Raw genomic sequence first — 11,451 nt, forward strand, 5'->3', positions numbered from 1 at the left:
CCCCCATGTCGCCTCATAAAGCTTCATAGGGAAGCGGTCTGGACCAATGACCGAATCATATAAGAGGAATAGTGGCCAGATTCAGCCATAAATAGAGTTGTTTCAATAGCTAAAATGCACTCATATAGACCTGATTGGATCGTATAATCGTGATCGTGTTCAATTCCCGGGGGCCGAAACCCTGGTACTCTGTCAGTCGATTGGAGGCTTCGGCTTCCACGTGGGGGGCCTGGGTAGCCTCATAGTACTAGACCTGTGCACAACCCATCTGACGCATGGGTTCCCATGGGAATTCCCACTTATGTAATTCCCATGGGAGTGGGGCAATGGGAAATGGGAGTAACATCACGCCCATGGGAATCCCATGGGAATACGCTAGCTATATAGGGTTAGTATTCGTTTTACATAGTATGAGGCTCATACTATGTAAAACGAATCTACGCCGCTCTATTTCTCCAAGCTATCACTTGGCTGAACCCACTTCCCTTGTAATTCAACTCCTATTCTTTCAATACCAGAAACACTTGGCAGTCACATGGTGTAAGACCAACGCACATCTCCTGACATGATCGATAATGTACCCCCAACTCTTACCCCCGCCTCAAGTGAGCAAAGGCACTGAAGAAGAGACAATTTGCGACCCATACAGGTTCATGCTGAGCACTTCCGTCACTCTACATACTCACCGTCGTCAAGAATAACTTTAGTGGCCAATAAAAACCAGCAGGAAAAGAGCACGTACAAACGTCAATTCGCTACCAGCCCACCAGGTTGCCGATGGTTGGCGTCCCGGGGCGTTCGAAAGGGTGCCACACATGCAGGCGGCGCAAGAAGGGTGTAAGTTTTTCTTTCCCTATGAGCACCCCAAAACACCTGATAGGCTGCATCGGAAGGGAATAATAACTGCCAGGGGTACATAGTGTGATCTACAACAACCATCATGTGGCCCGTGCAAAAAGGCCTGCATTCCTTGCGAAGGCTATCCCAGAAGCTTAACCTTCTACCACTATCATGGGCACGACAAAAAGTCAAAAACCTCATTGTCTCTTGAGACTCGTGAAATTGAGACCAACAATCCCAAGCCAATAACATCTGCTGAATTGGTCGCGTTCGTCGACTTCTCTCGCACCGCAAATGAGTCTGGTCTCGAGGGACTCTTTTGGGAATCTTATATGCCAAACAGCCAGTTCTTTGCCTTGTTCAACGAGACCCAGCGAGCTTTGGGTGGGTCAATCAGTGTAATTCGGACCCTTTTACCAGGTACAAGTTTGCTACGTCCTGCCATCGGTGCCTTAGCACTTAGGACTGCTGCGAACAAAGATGACGCCCCACACTGGATGAAACAACAGGGAATAAAGCTGCATATTCATGGGCTGCAACACATGAGGAGAGCGTTAAGTCAATCGAAAAAGAATACTCTTGAATTTCTTTGCGCTGCACGAATATTCGGTTTTTACGAGGTACGTGCTTTTGAAGCTTTGTCAATTGAGGACGGGCACATCTTGTTTAGAGATTGAGCGCTGACTGATCTGGTTGATTCAGGCTTTGTACGGAAGTGACTCGACAAACCAACAAGCTCAATACCGTAGCTGGAGCTCTCACAACTCTGGTGACCTCGCTCTTACGATTTCCCATCCACCATCATTCTTTGCTACTGGCCCAGCCCATAGGCTATTTGTTGATGGGCGACTCCACCTTGTACGGAATACACGATCCGACGTTTGAGACCACTACCCCATGGCTGATCTATGAACAGGCGCAATGTGCGATAGGAACGCGAAAGGGGCTTGTCTTGAGTGAGCCAGAATGGCTGACTGATCCTTGGACACACCACCCAAAGACACGAAAAGACATGTTGGTCGACATTCTTTTAGAGATCCCCTCGTTGTACGAGAATGTGGACAACATGAATTTGCTACCAGATGGGAAGATCAAATCCAGCCACCGTCACAACATCCAGAAAATGAATTATGTTATCATGACGCGACTGGAAAATTGGAATACAAGATATGCAGCCACGCTGCCTACAACGTATTCCGGGCCACACTGGCAGACTTTAAGCAGTGTAGAGACCAATTCCATTGCGGACGCACATGTCATGGCAATATACTGGGCATCAAGCATCCACGCTTATCACATTTACCGCACGGTTTCTGACGGGGAATGCGATTTTATCGGACTTGATCCGGACGATTGCTGTCGCAGTATCATACGCTGTGTTCCTCTATTTCTGCATCCGTCCACTGGAATCTTTCGTCAACATCTTATTCCCTTTCCATTGATGACGGCAGATCGACATCTCAATTCCGTTCAATCAACAAAGTTACAAGCGGAGCGTGATTATCTCCAAGCGCTACGAGAATCACCCAAGTTTGCAGCGATGCACCAGTTTATCTCCAGCATGCAGTCACAAATTGTGACATTCTGATATTTTCATGCTATATTATTCTTTCTACATGAGTTATAAGCGTAGAATCTTGTCAGATACTTTCCTTACCTTTGCATGTCTACATTGCGCCTAGCCTCTAAGATCATGGAAACCCTTGGAATTAAAACAGTGACTGACCTGTACCAGGAACAGTCAAAATTCATTGCTCTCTGGAGCTGCTCTAGTAAGCATCTAAGAAAACTTGGAAGAGCGCAGACACCAGGTCTGTTAGGTATTACTCCAAGTTTGTAATATATAGCCTGATGTCAACCCATATCAATCTTTAGGGATTAACAAATTTGAAAAAGATTTGTCAAGGGCCAGGGACGACGACTTCCGTATTATCAGCGCACCTGAAATTTATTTTCCGTCGAAGATTAATGAACAGCCATGTCCATCGGGCTCCCATACATGTTAGGGCAGATGTTGCAGTAGATCATGAGATCGTTGTCTGGGACGGGAACTCGGAAAACGAGCAATACCCTTCATACCGCTTCTTTGAACTTCTGGTTCTCATAAACACTCATTCAAGGATGAGAAGCCCTCCTGCACGCAGCACGCGGAGCTGAGTCTGCTATATCTTTGCGTATAATGCAAGGTGATAGTCAAGTAGCACATCCTGGAGCACGTCGCCGAAGTAGAGTATGAGCCATCATACACTGAACTCGGTCGGCTATGCAAAATTTTGGGGGAAATATCCATTATACAATGTAGCTCGCATAGACTGTCGTAATCATGCGTCTTTTCTTATATTGGCTGCCTCTTCTTCAGCGAAGATCAAGAACATGAAGTGATACAGGCATGTAGGTCAGAATCCATTGGCACACAGCCAGCCATTATATGAAGTTGCAGGCATCTGTAAGGAGGTCCACTTTTTACATGGGCAGTACTTTTGTAATACTAGCCTAGACGAAAGAGATATGCTGTCATACCTATGCCGTGTACTGGAGTGGTGTGTATCCTCCGTATGAGTAGGTACTGCCTTGTTTTTGAGCCGGAAACAGGAGATGCATTTAGAATATTTTTTGGCTCTGACAGGTGACCGCGATAGCAAAGAGATTCCAGTTGCTAGCACTGAATGGCAAGACATTCCGGAAAACATTGAGAATCCTACAAAGGATGATTTCCGTATCTCTCCTTTCGAGAGTGAGGAGATGTCTAAAGCGGACATGGCTGCAGATTTCAAGTGGCAGGCTTCATTGTCGCATGGAGCAGCCAAGGTTGCATTTGCTCTACCTCAAATTGGCGCTAAGATCCAGCCTTTGGGGGGCGAGAAAGACATCACAATGGGTGGAGAGCAAGTTGATAAAGCGCTTGAAGCATACGCCTGGGTCTTGGAGCGCGGTGGTGAAAAGGCCGATATGGACTCGTCAAAGGCCGGTCGCAAGGCGGTGGCAATTCGGCAGCTACAGGAGCGACGACTTCAAGCCAACAACCTCGGATGGGAACTAATGCGGATTGATAAGGATATCACTGTATTGCGAGATCAGCTTGATACCTACCGTGCAGATATCGAGGCTCAGAACGCAGAGGTGGAAAGTGCCGAAGCCGAAAAAGAATGACTGCGAACCAAGTACGCTGGCCATGAGCTTTACATGCTATTGGATAATGCCATGGGTAAGATATTTCATCGAACCTACTCAATGGCTATGGAGTTCGCGAAAGTCGCAGAGCGTGCCCTCAAGTTTGATTTGGCACTCCGCTCGATGACCGCCGGTAGTTTCATTGACCCGCCTTCCATCCTGACCACAGATTACTGGGAGACTGCACAGGATGGCCAGTTAGTTGTCTGGCGAAGCATTGTGGCTAGATCTCAAGCAGATGGAAGTGGCCTACCGCGATAGCAGCCGCTACGATTATGACATAACCAAAGTAGTCTCTTTGCACGAGATCAATCCTCGAGCCCTACTGACTCTTCTTGAGGAGGGCGAAACTGACTTTGAGCTCCCCGAATTGTTGTTTGATATGGATTATTCAGGTCACTTTTGTCTCCGTAATGTGTCGGTTTGTGTTTCTCTGTCCAATGCCCCTACAACGCCGACAAACCTCGGCTGCACGTTGACCATGCAAGAACACAAGTACCGTATTTCACCTCTGTCAGAAAGCTATTCAAAACAGAGGGCAGGTGAATTCCGAACAAATCGGATCCCCATCACTTCTATTGCTATCACCAAAGACTTTTAAGACACAGGCGACTCAAGCCGGACCTTTGACGAGTATGCACCTTTCGAGGGCGCTGGTGCCGTCTCTTCTTGGAAAATCTCCTTCCCCACGAACCTTCGTCGCTTCAACTACGGCACCCTCACTGATGTTGTGCTATATGTTCATTACACGGCCTTCAGTAGCGGGGGTGATCTCGAGCAAAAAGCGTCCAACGCAGTCGCATCCTGGGCGAACGATAGACTAGATGACAGGAAATACCACGGAGATACCCCCAAGGTGATGGCCATTAGCCTGTCTGCGGACTATGCGGCCCAGTGGAAAGAACTTCCTAACTCTAAAGGCCAAATTGAGCTGCCAAGGATCAACGAAAAATTTCCTTTCTGGGCTCATAATGCAGAACCTACTGGGGCTACCTTATATATCACTGCTGGGGCAGAAAATCCTTCAACTATTGGTTCTTAGGGTGGAAAAGCATCTACATCGTCGAAGAGTGGCAGCACACTCGGTGAATACACATCCTATGACTTCCAAGAGCTTCCAAAATTCGCAGATTTCTGGACCATCGATCATCTGACACCGAAGGATGGGAAGCCATTCGGGCGCGCTTGGCTTCTATTGTCCTATTCAGCTCAATCCTAAGCCGTGGCGTCTGAGATTACGTTGCTCCAAAGAACGAAATTTGTGCTGTCTAGAACAATTTTTTCTTCTCATTTTCTTATAGAAGTCATCTTTTTGATTTTCACGCCGACAACAAAATGACAATGTCTATTATTGAATACCTGGTACCATCCTATCCTGCTCACCTTTTTTCATCTCTCGTGTCTAGCATAATGGAATTTCAATGCTAGTCGAGAACTTGAAATAGTAAAACAACATTCTGTATTTCAATTCTTATTGTAATCATGCTAGCGCTTCGTACAGTCTGGATAATTTGTGCTCGATTTATATACTTCCCTGTAGACTGGGAACCACACCGAATTTTATCTTCAGCGAATTCCTCGAACGTCTAGACCTAAGCGTTCAGATGCCAAGTCTATTTGCGTCAAAAAAATAACTTCCGATCACTCGCCTAGCTCAGCCCATACTACAATGAAACTGATTGAACTTGATTCTATTTTGCGACCTCGAGATAGCTCGTAGTGAGCGGAAGGTGGATGTCTAAAAGAAGATAGTGAGTGCAGATGTTCCTCAACGCTGGCGCTGATTTCAACGCCCAAAGTGGTGAATATGACAATGCCCTATAGACGGACAATGAAGATACGCCGATATAGTGTAGGTGTCCATTAATGTGGGCACCGATGATTTGTTCTTTTCTTCGGGCTTTCAGTTATAAGATATGATTGTTTTCAGATCAGTTTGATATATTTATAAAGTTCGCCGTTTCTGGCTTGCTAGAAAAGGAAAGATTGCTCTCACTCACAAGTACAGTACACAGATCTACGGTCTTTTATTATACAACCTAGTCCAGTTTTCAACTTTGCCTGTAGCTGTGATTGAGTCACTTGAATATCGTTTATCGTGAGAGTCGATGTAGTAGTTGATAATACAGAAGAAGTAGATTGGGAAGTAGTAGAGGCGGTGGGAGCAGTAGAAACGGGAAAGCCGCTTTCAGTCTTCCTCGAGTTATGAGTCGTCTTGACACTTCGTATCAACCCAGTACTTGTAGCTGGGGTCTGCAATACAGAGCTGGTTGAAGATGCAGACACGCCCTTCGAGCGTATTATTCGCGTTTCAGTAAAATGCGGTGTGCTCCTGAAATGGGTGACGGAGCTGTGCAGATATCCAGTTGAAGACTTGCTCTTCAAGACAGTGACTGATCGAGTCACGGTGCTTGTCATCGTCGTACGGCAAATAATAAGCATCGATATTAGATATAACTTAAATTTATAAGGTAGATTGGAATTTAAAATTAGTTGTCCTTAGCCCTGGGTTGTACCTGGTATCGTCGTACATCTCGGCATAAGATCTTGGTTCCGACGGGTCTCGGGTTGCGTTGTGAACCGTGGATCCGATTTGTTTTGGTCGACACAAATAGGGGCTGCCGCGTTCCAGAGTCGCGTAGAGAATGAGAAATCTTTCGCTTAGATGGCCAGTATAGAAGATATCACTATCATTTCTTTGTACGATCTATGTCCGGGGACCGTTGAATTTGAGGGGGGAAAGTTTAATGATCGACATTTGCCCGTCGAGCAACTCCTTTTCCATACATGCGACCCTAAACAGTAGAGGAGGGAGGATTGATATATCTCTTTTTAATGACAATTTTTTTGCTTTTTTCTATTATAATATTGCTTTTAATTGCAGATCAATCAGTAAAGACCCCAATCCTTCCAGCCTTTTCCCCCGGATCCCTCGAGTTCGCCCAGGGTCCATAATAAAGAAACGCGTGCATGGAGCACCGACGATCCTCCCCCCTCCACCGACACCGCTTTTACTTTTCCCGCTTTCTCTCCTTTTTCTTTCTTTACTACTCCGTACTCGACCACTCTATTGCCTCAATAACTTGCTTTGTGGGCCGTTTGTGTTTGTTCTGAGGTACCCCTCGGAACCCCCTTGGTGCTTGTCGCCCCTGAAGCTTTGCACCTTAAATTTGCGCACATCGCGTAAGTACAGACCCCTGTTTGTTTTGGATCCATACCTCCGAACTCGACAAAGTCCAATCAAGATCTCGGATACTACAATGCGTTACCTGTATCTTACTGGAAGGAAAACCAATAATCTGGATTCCTTCTTATTCCTCCACCCTCGATCATGCGGTGGCCCAGAGTTGAAGTTTATGGCTTGCATGAGCTACCTGCATGAGCTACCTGCATGAGCTACCCGCATTGTAGACCCCTCCTTTTAAAGAGGAGAGATTCAAGAGATGCATTGGTGTTAAAGATAGCTATCTGCTTGGTCTGTGTTTTATGTCCTTCATTTGCTAATCAATTGGTCCTTTGTGGCTTCTAGGCCCCCTATTCTGTACATCGAACCTTTTTCCTTTTAGCTCGTTCGCTCCTTGACCAGAATCTCCGTTACCTCGCGCATTGATCAATTTACACTGAGAACATGGCGTCTACCGAGGAACCCGTGCTTCCACCCTCGGATGTCGATGTTGAGAATGCGCCTCCAGCTACCCCCGTAGACTCGGTCCTGCTCTCCGGAGGCGAAGAGACCACCAAGTCTAGCCCCGAGGCATCTAAAGAGAACGTTCCAGCATCTCCCGCAAAGACTGCCACCGGTGCACCAGCAGCTTCGAAGCGTCCAGTCGCAGGCACTACAACTACCAAGCGGCCGACTACCGCCTCGAGCGCGTCAAAGCCTGGGGTTTCGTCGACTACTCGAACCAGCACGCTGAGCAAGCCTCCTACCCGGCCTACGACTACTACTACGGCCACCCGGAAGCCTCTGAGCACCTCGACCACTTCATCCCATCGTTCTCGTGCGTCGATTAGCAGCTCTGCGGATGAGAAGCCTCGGTCAATCGCAAGCTCGGGGGATGAGAAGCGCGGCATCTCGACCACTGCCAAGCGCATGTCCATGGCCGGCACTACCTCAACCCGCGCGCCATTGAAGTCTACATCTACTCTTGACCGCAGATCCAGTGTCGCTGGATCGGCTTTGGATAGAAAACCCGCTACTTCTTCTACTGCCACATCACGCGCTGCTCCTTCCACAAGCCGACCAGTTGGTAAACTTACCTCTGCCACTACTCCAAGCGCTCGACCAACTTCCAGTTCGGCCACTCGTCCTTCGGTAACTCGCCCGGCCACATCGACTACTACCGCGCGCTCAACTGCCTCCTCTGCGACAGATCCAAAGAGGCGACTGAGCACCGTTCCTGGCGCAACCTCTAGAACTGCTGCTGCAGAGTCCGAGAAGCTGCAAGCTTTGCAAGCGAAGCTTTCGGAAAGTGAGGAAGCCGTGGCCAGCCTGAAGGCCGAGCTTGAGACAACAAACGAGAAGCTGAGCCAACTCTCCCTTGCTAGTGAAGAGTCCGCCAAGGATGGTGATGCCACTGAGGCTGTCCGAGCAGAGCACACCGCTGAGCTGGAGAAGCTGACTTCATCCCATGCAGAGGAGCTTCACTCTTTGCAGACTCGCCTTGAAGAGGCGGAAGTGCAACGTAAAGATTTGGCTGAGAAGTCTGAGAAGGAGCTTGAGGAAGCTAAGCAGTCTGCTACTTCCCAAGGCGACGATGATGCAGTTGCTGCTCTAGATGAACTCAAGGAAACCCACCAAGCCCAGCTTGAGATTCTTGAGAAAGAGCTGGCCGAGTACAAGTCTTCTGCCACTGGCTTCGAAGAACAAATCGAGAATTTGAAGAAGGAATTCGAATCTCAAAAGACGGAATTGGCCGAAGATAAAGCTGTAGCCGTGGACAGTTTGATGCGAGAATTGAAGGGTCGCGATCAAGTCCTTGATACCGTGAAGGCAGAGCTCAACAAGATTGGCGTTGCCAAGGATGAAGAGATTCAGGCGGAGAAGGATGCTGCAGCGGAGTCTGCTGCGGCTCTTCAAGAGCAGATTGCTTCTCTGGAAGCAAAGATCGCTGATTCTGAGTCTGCTACCAACCAATCATCAGAGGAAACCACTGCAGCTCTCGCTCTGAAGGAGCAGGAGGTTGCTGATCTCAAGAACGACCTTGAAAAGCTTCAAGAAGACCTGAAGAATGCACAGACTTCATCCGGAGATGAACTAAGCACCAAGATCAAGGAATTAGAGACCTCCCACGAAGCCGCAATTGCCAATCTGAAGGCTAAGCATGATCTGGCTTTGAGCTCTCTGACGGCATCCCATGCCGAGGAGCTCTCTGTCGCTACAGCCGCTGCAGAGTCCACCGGCACTGAGCATTCCCAGCAGTTGCAAGAGCTTCGTGATGCACTTGAGGCTGCCAAGACGGCTTCCCAAGGCGAGAACGAAAACGCTATGTCAGAACTTAAGACTGCCCATGAGCTTGAGATTAAGTCTCTGCAAGCAAAGCTTGAGGATTCGGAGAAGGCTCTTGCTGAATCTCGTCACGCTTTAGAAGAAGGACATGCTTCTGCACAGGAATCCGCTCTTCAAGAAATTGAAGCTCTTCGCGAGAAGGTTGGAGCTCTCGAGACTCAGGTCTCTAATGGCGCAGGCAAAATCAATGATCTTCACCAGGAGGTTCAAAGCAAGCAGACTGAAGCCGAGGAGCTTTACCGTAGCCTGAAGAACCTTGAAGGAGAGTCCAAATCTAAGGATGTTGAGAAGGACAGCAAGCTGAAATCCCTGCAAGATCAGGCTGCCGAGGCTACTCGTCTTCTCAAGGAGCATACCTCCAAGAGCGCCGGAATCACAGAGCAGCATGCTAAGGAGCTCGAGGGTCTCAAGGTCGAGCACGCCGCTGAGTTAGAACGGGTTACAAAGGAAGTTTACGGCTCCCACTCTGATGAGCTTGAGGGTCTTAAGGCTAAGCACGCCGCTGAGCTAGAACGGGTTACAAAGGAAGCCGCCGGTTCCCACTCTGATGATCTGGATCAGCTTCAACAGAAGCACGATGAGCTCTTTACTAAGAACCGAGAGCTGGAAACAAACCACACCTCCCACACATCCCGAATTGAGACACTCGAGGCGGAATTAAAATCAATTGCAGAGCGTCACCTTGGCGATATTGCAACTCACACCGAATCTCATGAGTCTCAGATTGTCGAACTGCAGAAGCAGCTCCAGGAATCCCAGTTCAAGTCCCAAGGTGAGCTTGAGTCTTTGCAGGCCTCTGCTACCGCCCACAGCGAATCACACGCGAAGGAAATTGCAGAGCTCCAGCAAGGCTTTGAAGAGACCGCGGCAAAGCTACAGGCTGAAATTGAGGCTGCCAAGAATTCAAGGGCTTCCGACGCTGATGCTGAGCACGGCCGGGCTATTGAGGAACTCCTTACAGTTCAGGAAGCTAAACTGGCAAACTTAAAAGATGAGCTTGAGAAGTCTAGCCAGGCTAAGCTGGATGGTCTGCAGAAAGCTCACGATGCTGCATTGGCTAATGCCAACGAGCAACTTTCTCAGGCCAAGGCTGCTGCACAGGATACCTCTGTTCTTGATGGTTTGAAATCCACAGTGGCACAGCTTGAGCAGAAGCTCTCTGAAACAGAGAAGTCTCACATCACTTTCCAAGAAACTGCCGCCAACGCTTCTCGCGACATCCAAGAGCGACACACCGCTGAGATCACTAAGATCCAAACTCAGCACTCTGAGCTCGCTTCCAAGCACGACGCCGCCCTTGCTCAAGTCGGCGACTTGCAAAAGTCTCTCGCCACCTCCAGCAGCAAGAGCTCTGAACTTGAGTCTATCCTGAAGCAGCTTTCTCAATCCCAGGAGGAGGTCACATCCTTAAAGGCCAAGCACACTGCAACCAGCCAAGAACTAGAGGAGAGTCGGGCTCTGAACAAAACCATCGAAGAACAACTTGCAGCCGGTGAACAGAACATGTCCGCCCAGATCGACAAGAACATGGCTCTAATCGAGAAACTCGGTGACATTGACTCCGTCATGTCCGCCAGCCGACGAAGGATCCGCGAGCTCGAGGCAGAGCTAGTTAGCTTGAAGGAAGAAAGTGGCAAGGGTCCATCAGCGGGCTTGGGAGCAAGCCGATGGGCAGCGGATGAGGACAACGAAAACGCTGAAGATGGAGGTCCAGCCGCAGAAGGTGAGGACCTTGGTTCATCCATCGAGGGAACGGTGGGAGATCCCCGTTTAAAATCTTCCTACTCCTCAGATTTGCCCGTTTTCCATCCATTTACATGAGAATTTGAGTCACACAATTTTTACTTTATACAAGTATACTAATCATGAACCTTCCGTAGATGGCAAGCATTCAGGAACAGCTTAAGCACATTCGATCGGCGAATGATGCA

General features: G+C 48.5%; 4 protein-coding genes across 4 annotated transcripts; all 4 read left to right on the plus strand.

Moving 5' to 3' along the window:
• Window positions 1-1,681: 1,681 nt before the first annotated feature.
• Window positions 1,682-2,428, plus strand: N7478_007789 (uncharacterized protein; the record flags this gene model as incomplete). Its single annotated transcript, XM_056924003.1, has 1 exon — window positions 1,682-2,428. The coding sequence occupies one exon, from the start codon at window positions 1,682-1,684 to the stop codon at window positions 2,426-2,428; it is 747 nt and encodes a 248-aa protein (XP_056776729.1).
• A 1,007-nt stretch (window positions 2,429-3,435) lies between these two features.
• Window positions 3,436-3,990, plus strand: N7478_007790 (uncharacterized protein; the record flags this gene model as incomplete). Its single annotated transcript, XM_056924004.1, has 1 exon — window positions 3,436-3,990. One exon carries the CDS (start codon window positions 3,436-3,438, stop codon window positions 3,988-3,990), a length of 555 nt encoding a protein of 184 aa, XP_056776730.1.
• Window positions 3,991-4,249: 259 nt separating this feature from the next.
• N7478_007791 (uncharacterized protein) lies at window positions 4,250-5,053 on the plus strand (the record flags this gene model as incomplete). Its single annotated transcript, XM_056924005.1, has 2 exons — window positions 4,250-4,553; window positions 4,620-5,053. 2 exons carry the CDS (start codon window positions 4,250-4,252, stop codon window positions 5,051-5,053), a joined length of 738 nt encoding a protein of 245 aa, XP_056776731.1.
• Window positions 5,054-7,639: 2,586 nt separating this feature from the next.
• On the plus strand, window positions 7,640-11,341 carry N7478_007792 (M protein repeat protein; the record flags this gene model as incomplete). The annotated part of the gene is made up of 1 exon (XM_056924006.1): window positions 7,640-11,341. One exon carries the CDS (start codon window positions 7,640-7,642, stop codon window positions 11,339-11,341), a length of 3,702 nt encoding a protein of 1,233 aa, XP_056776732.1.
• Between the last annotated feature and the right edge of the window lie 110 nt (window positions 11,342-11,451).

This window comes from Penicillium angulare (assembly GCF_028827245.1).
Source record: "Penicillium angulare strain IBT 27051 chromosome Unknown utg000005l_segment0_segment0, whole genome shotgun sequence".
In the NCBI taxonomy this organism is placed as follows: Eukaryota; Fungi; Ascomycota; class Eurotiomycetes; order Eurotiales; family Aspergillaceae; genus Penicillium; species Penicillium angulare.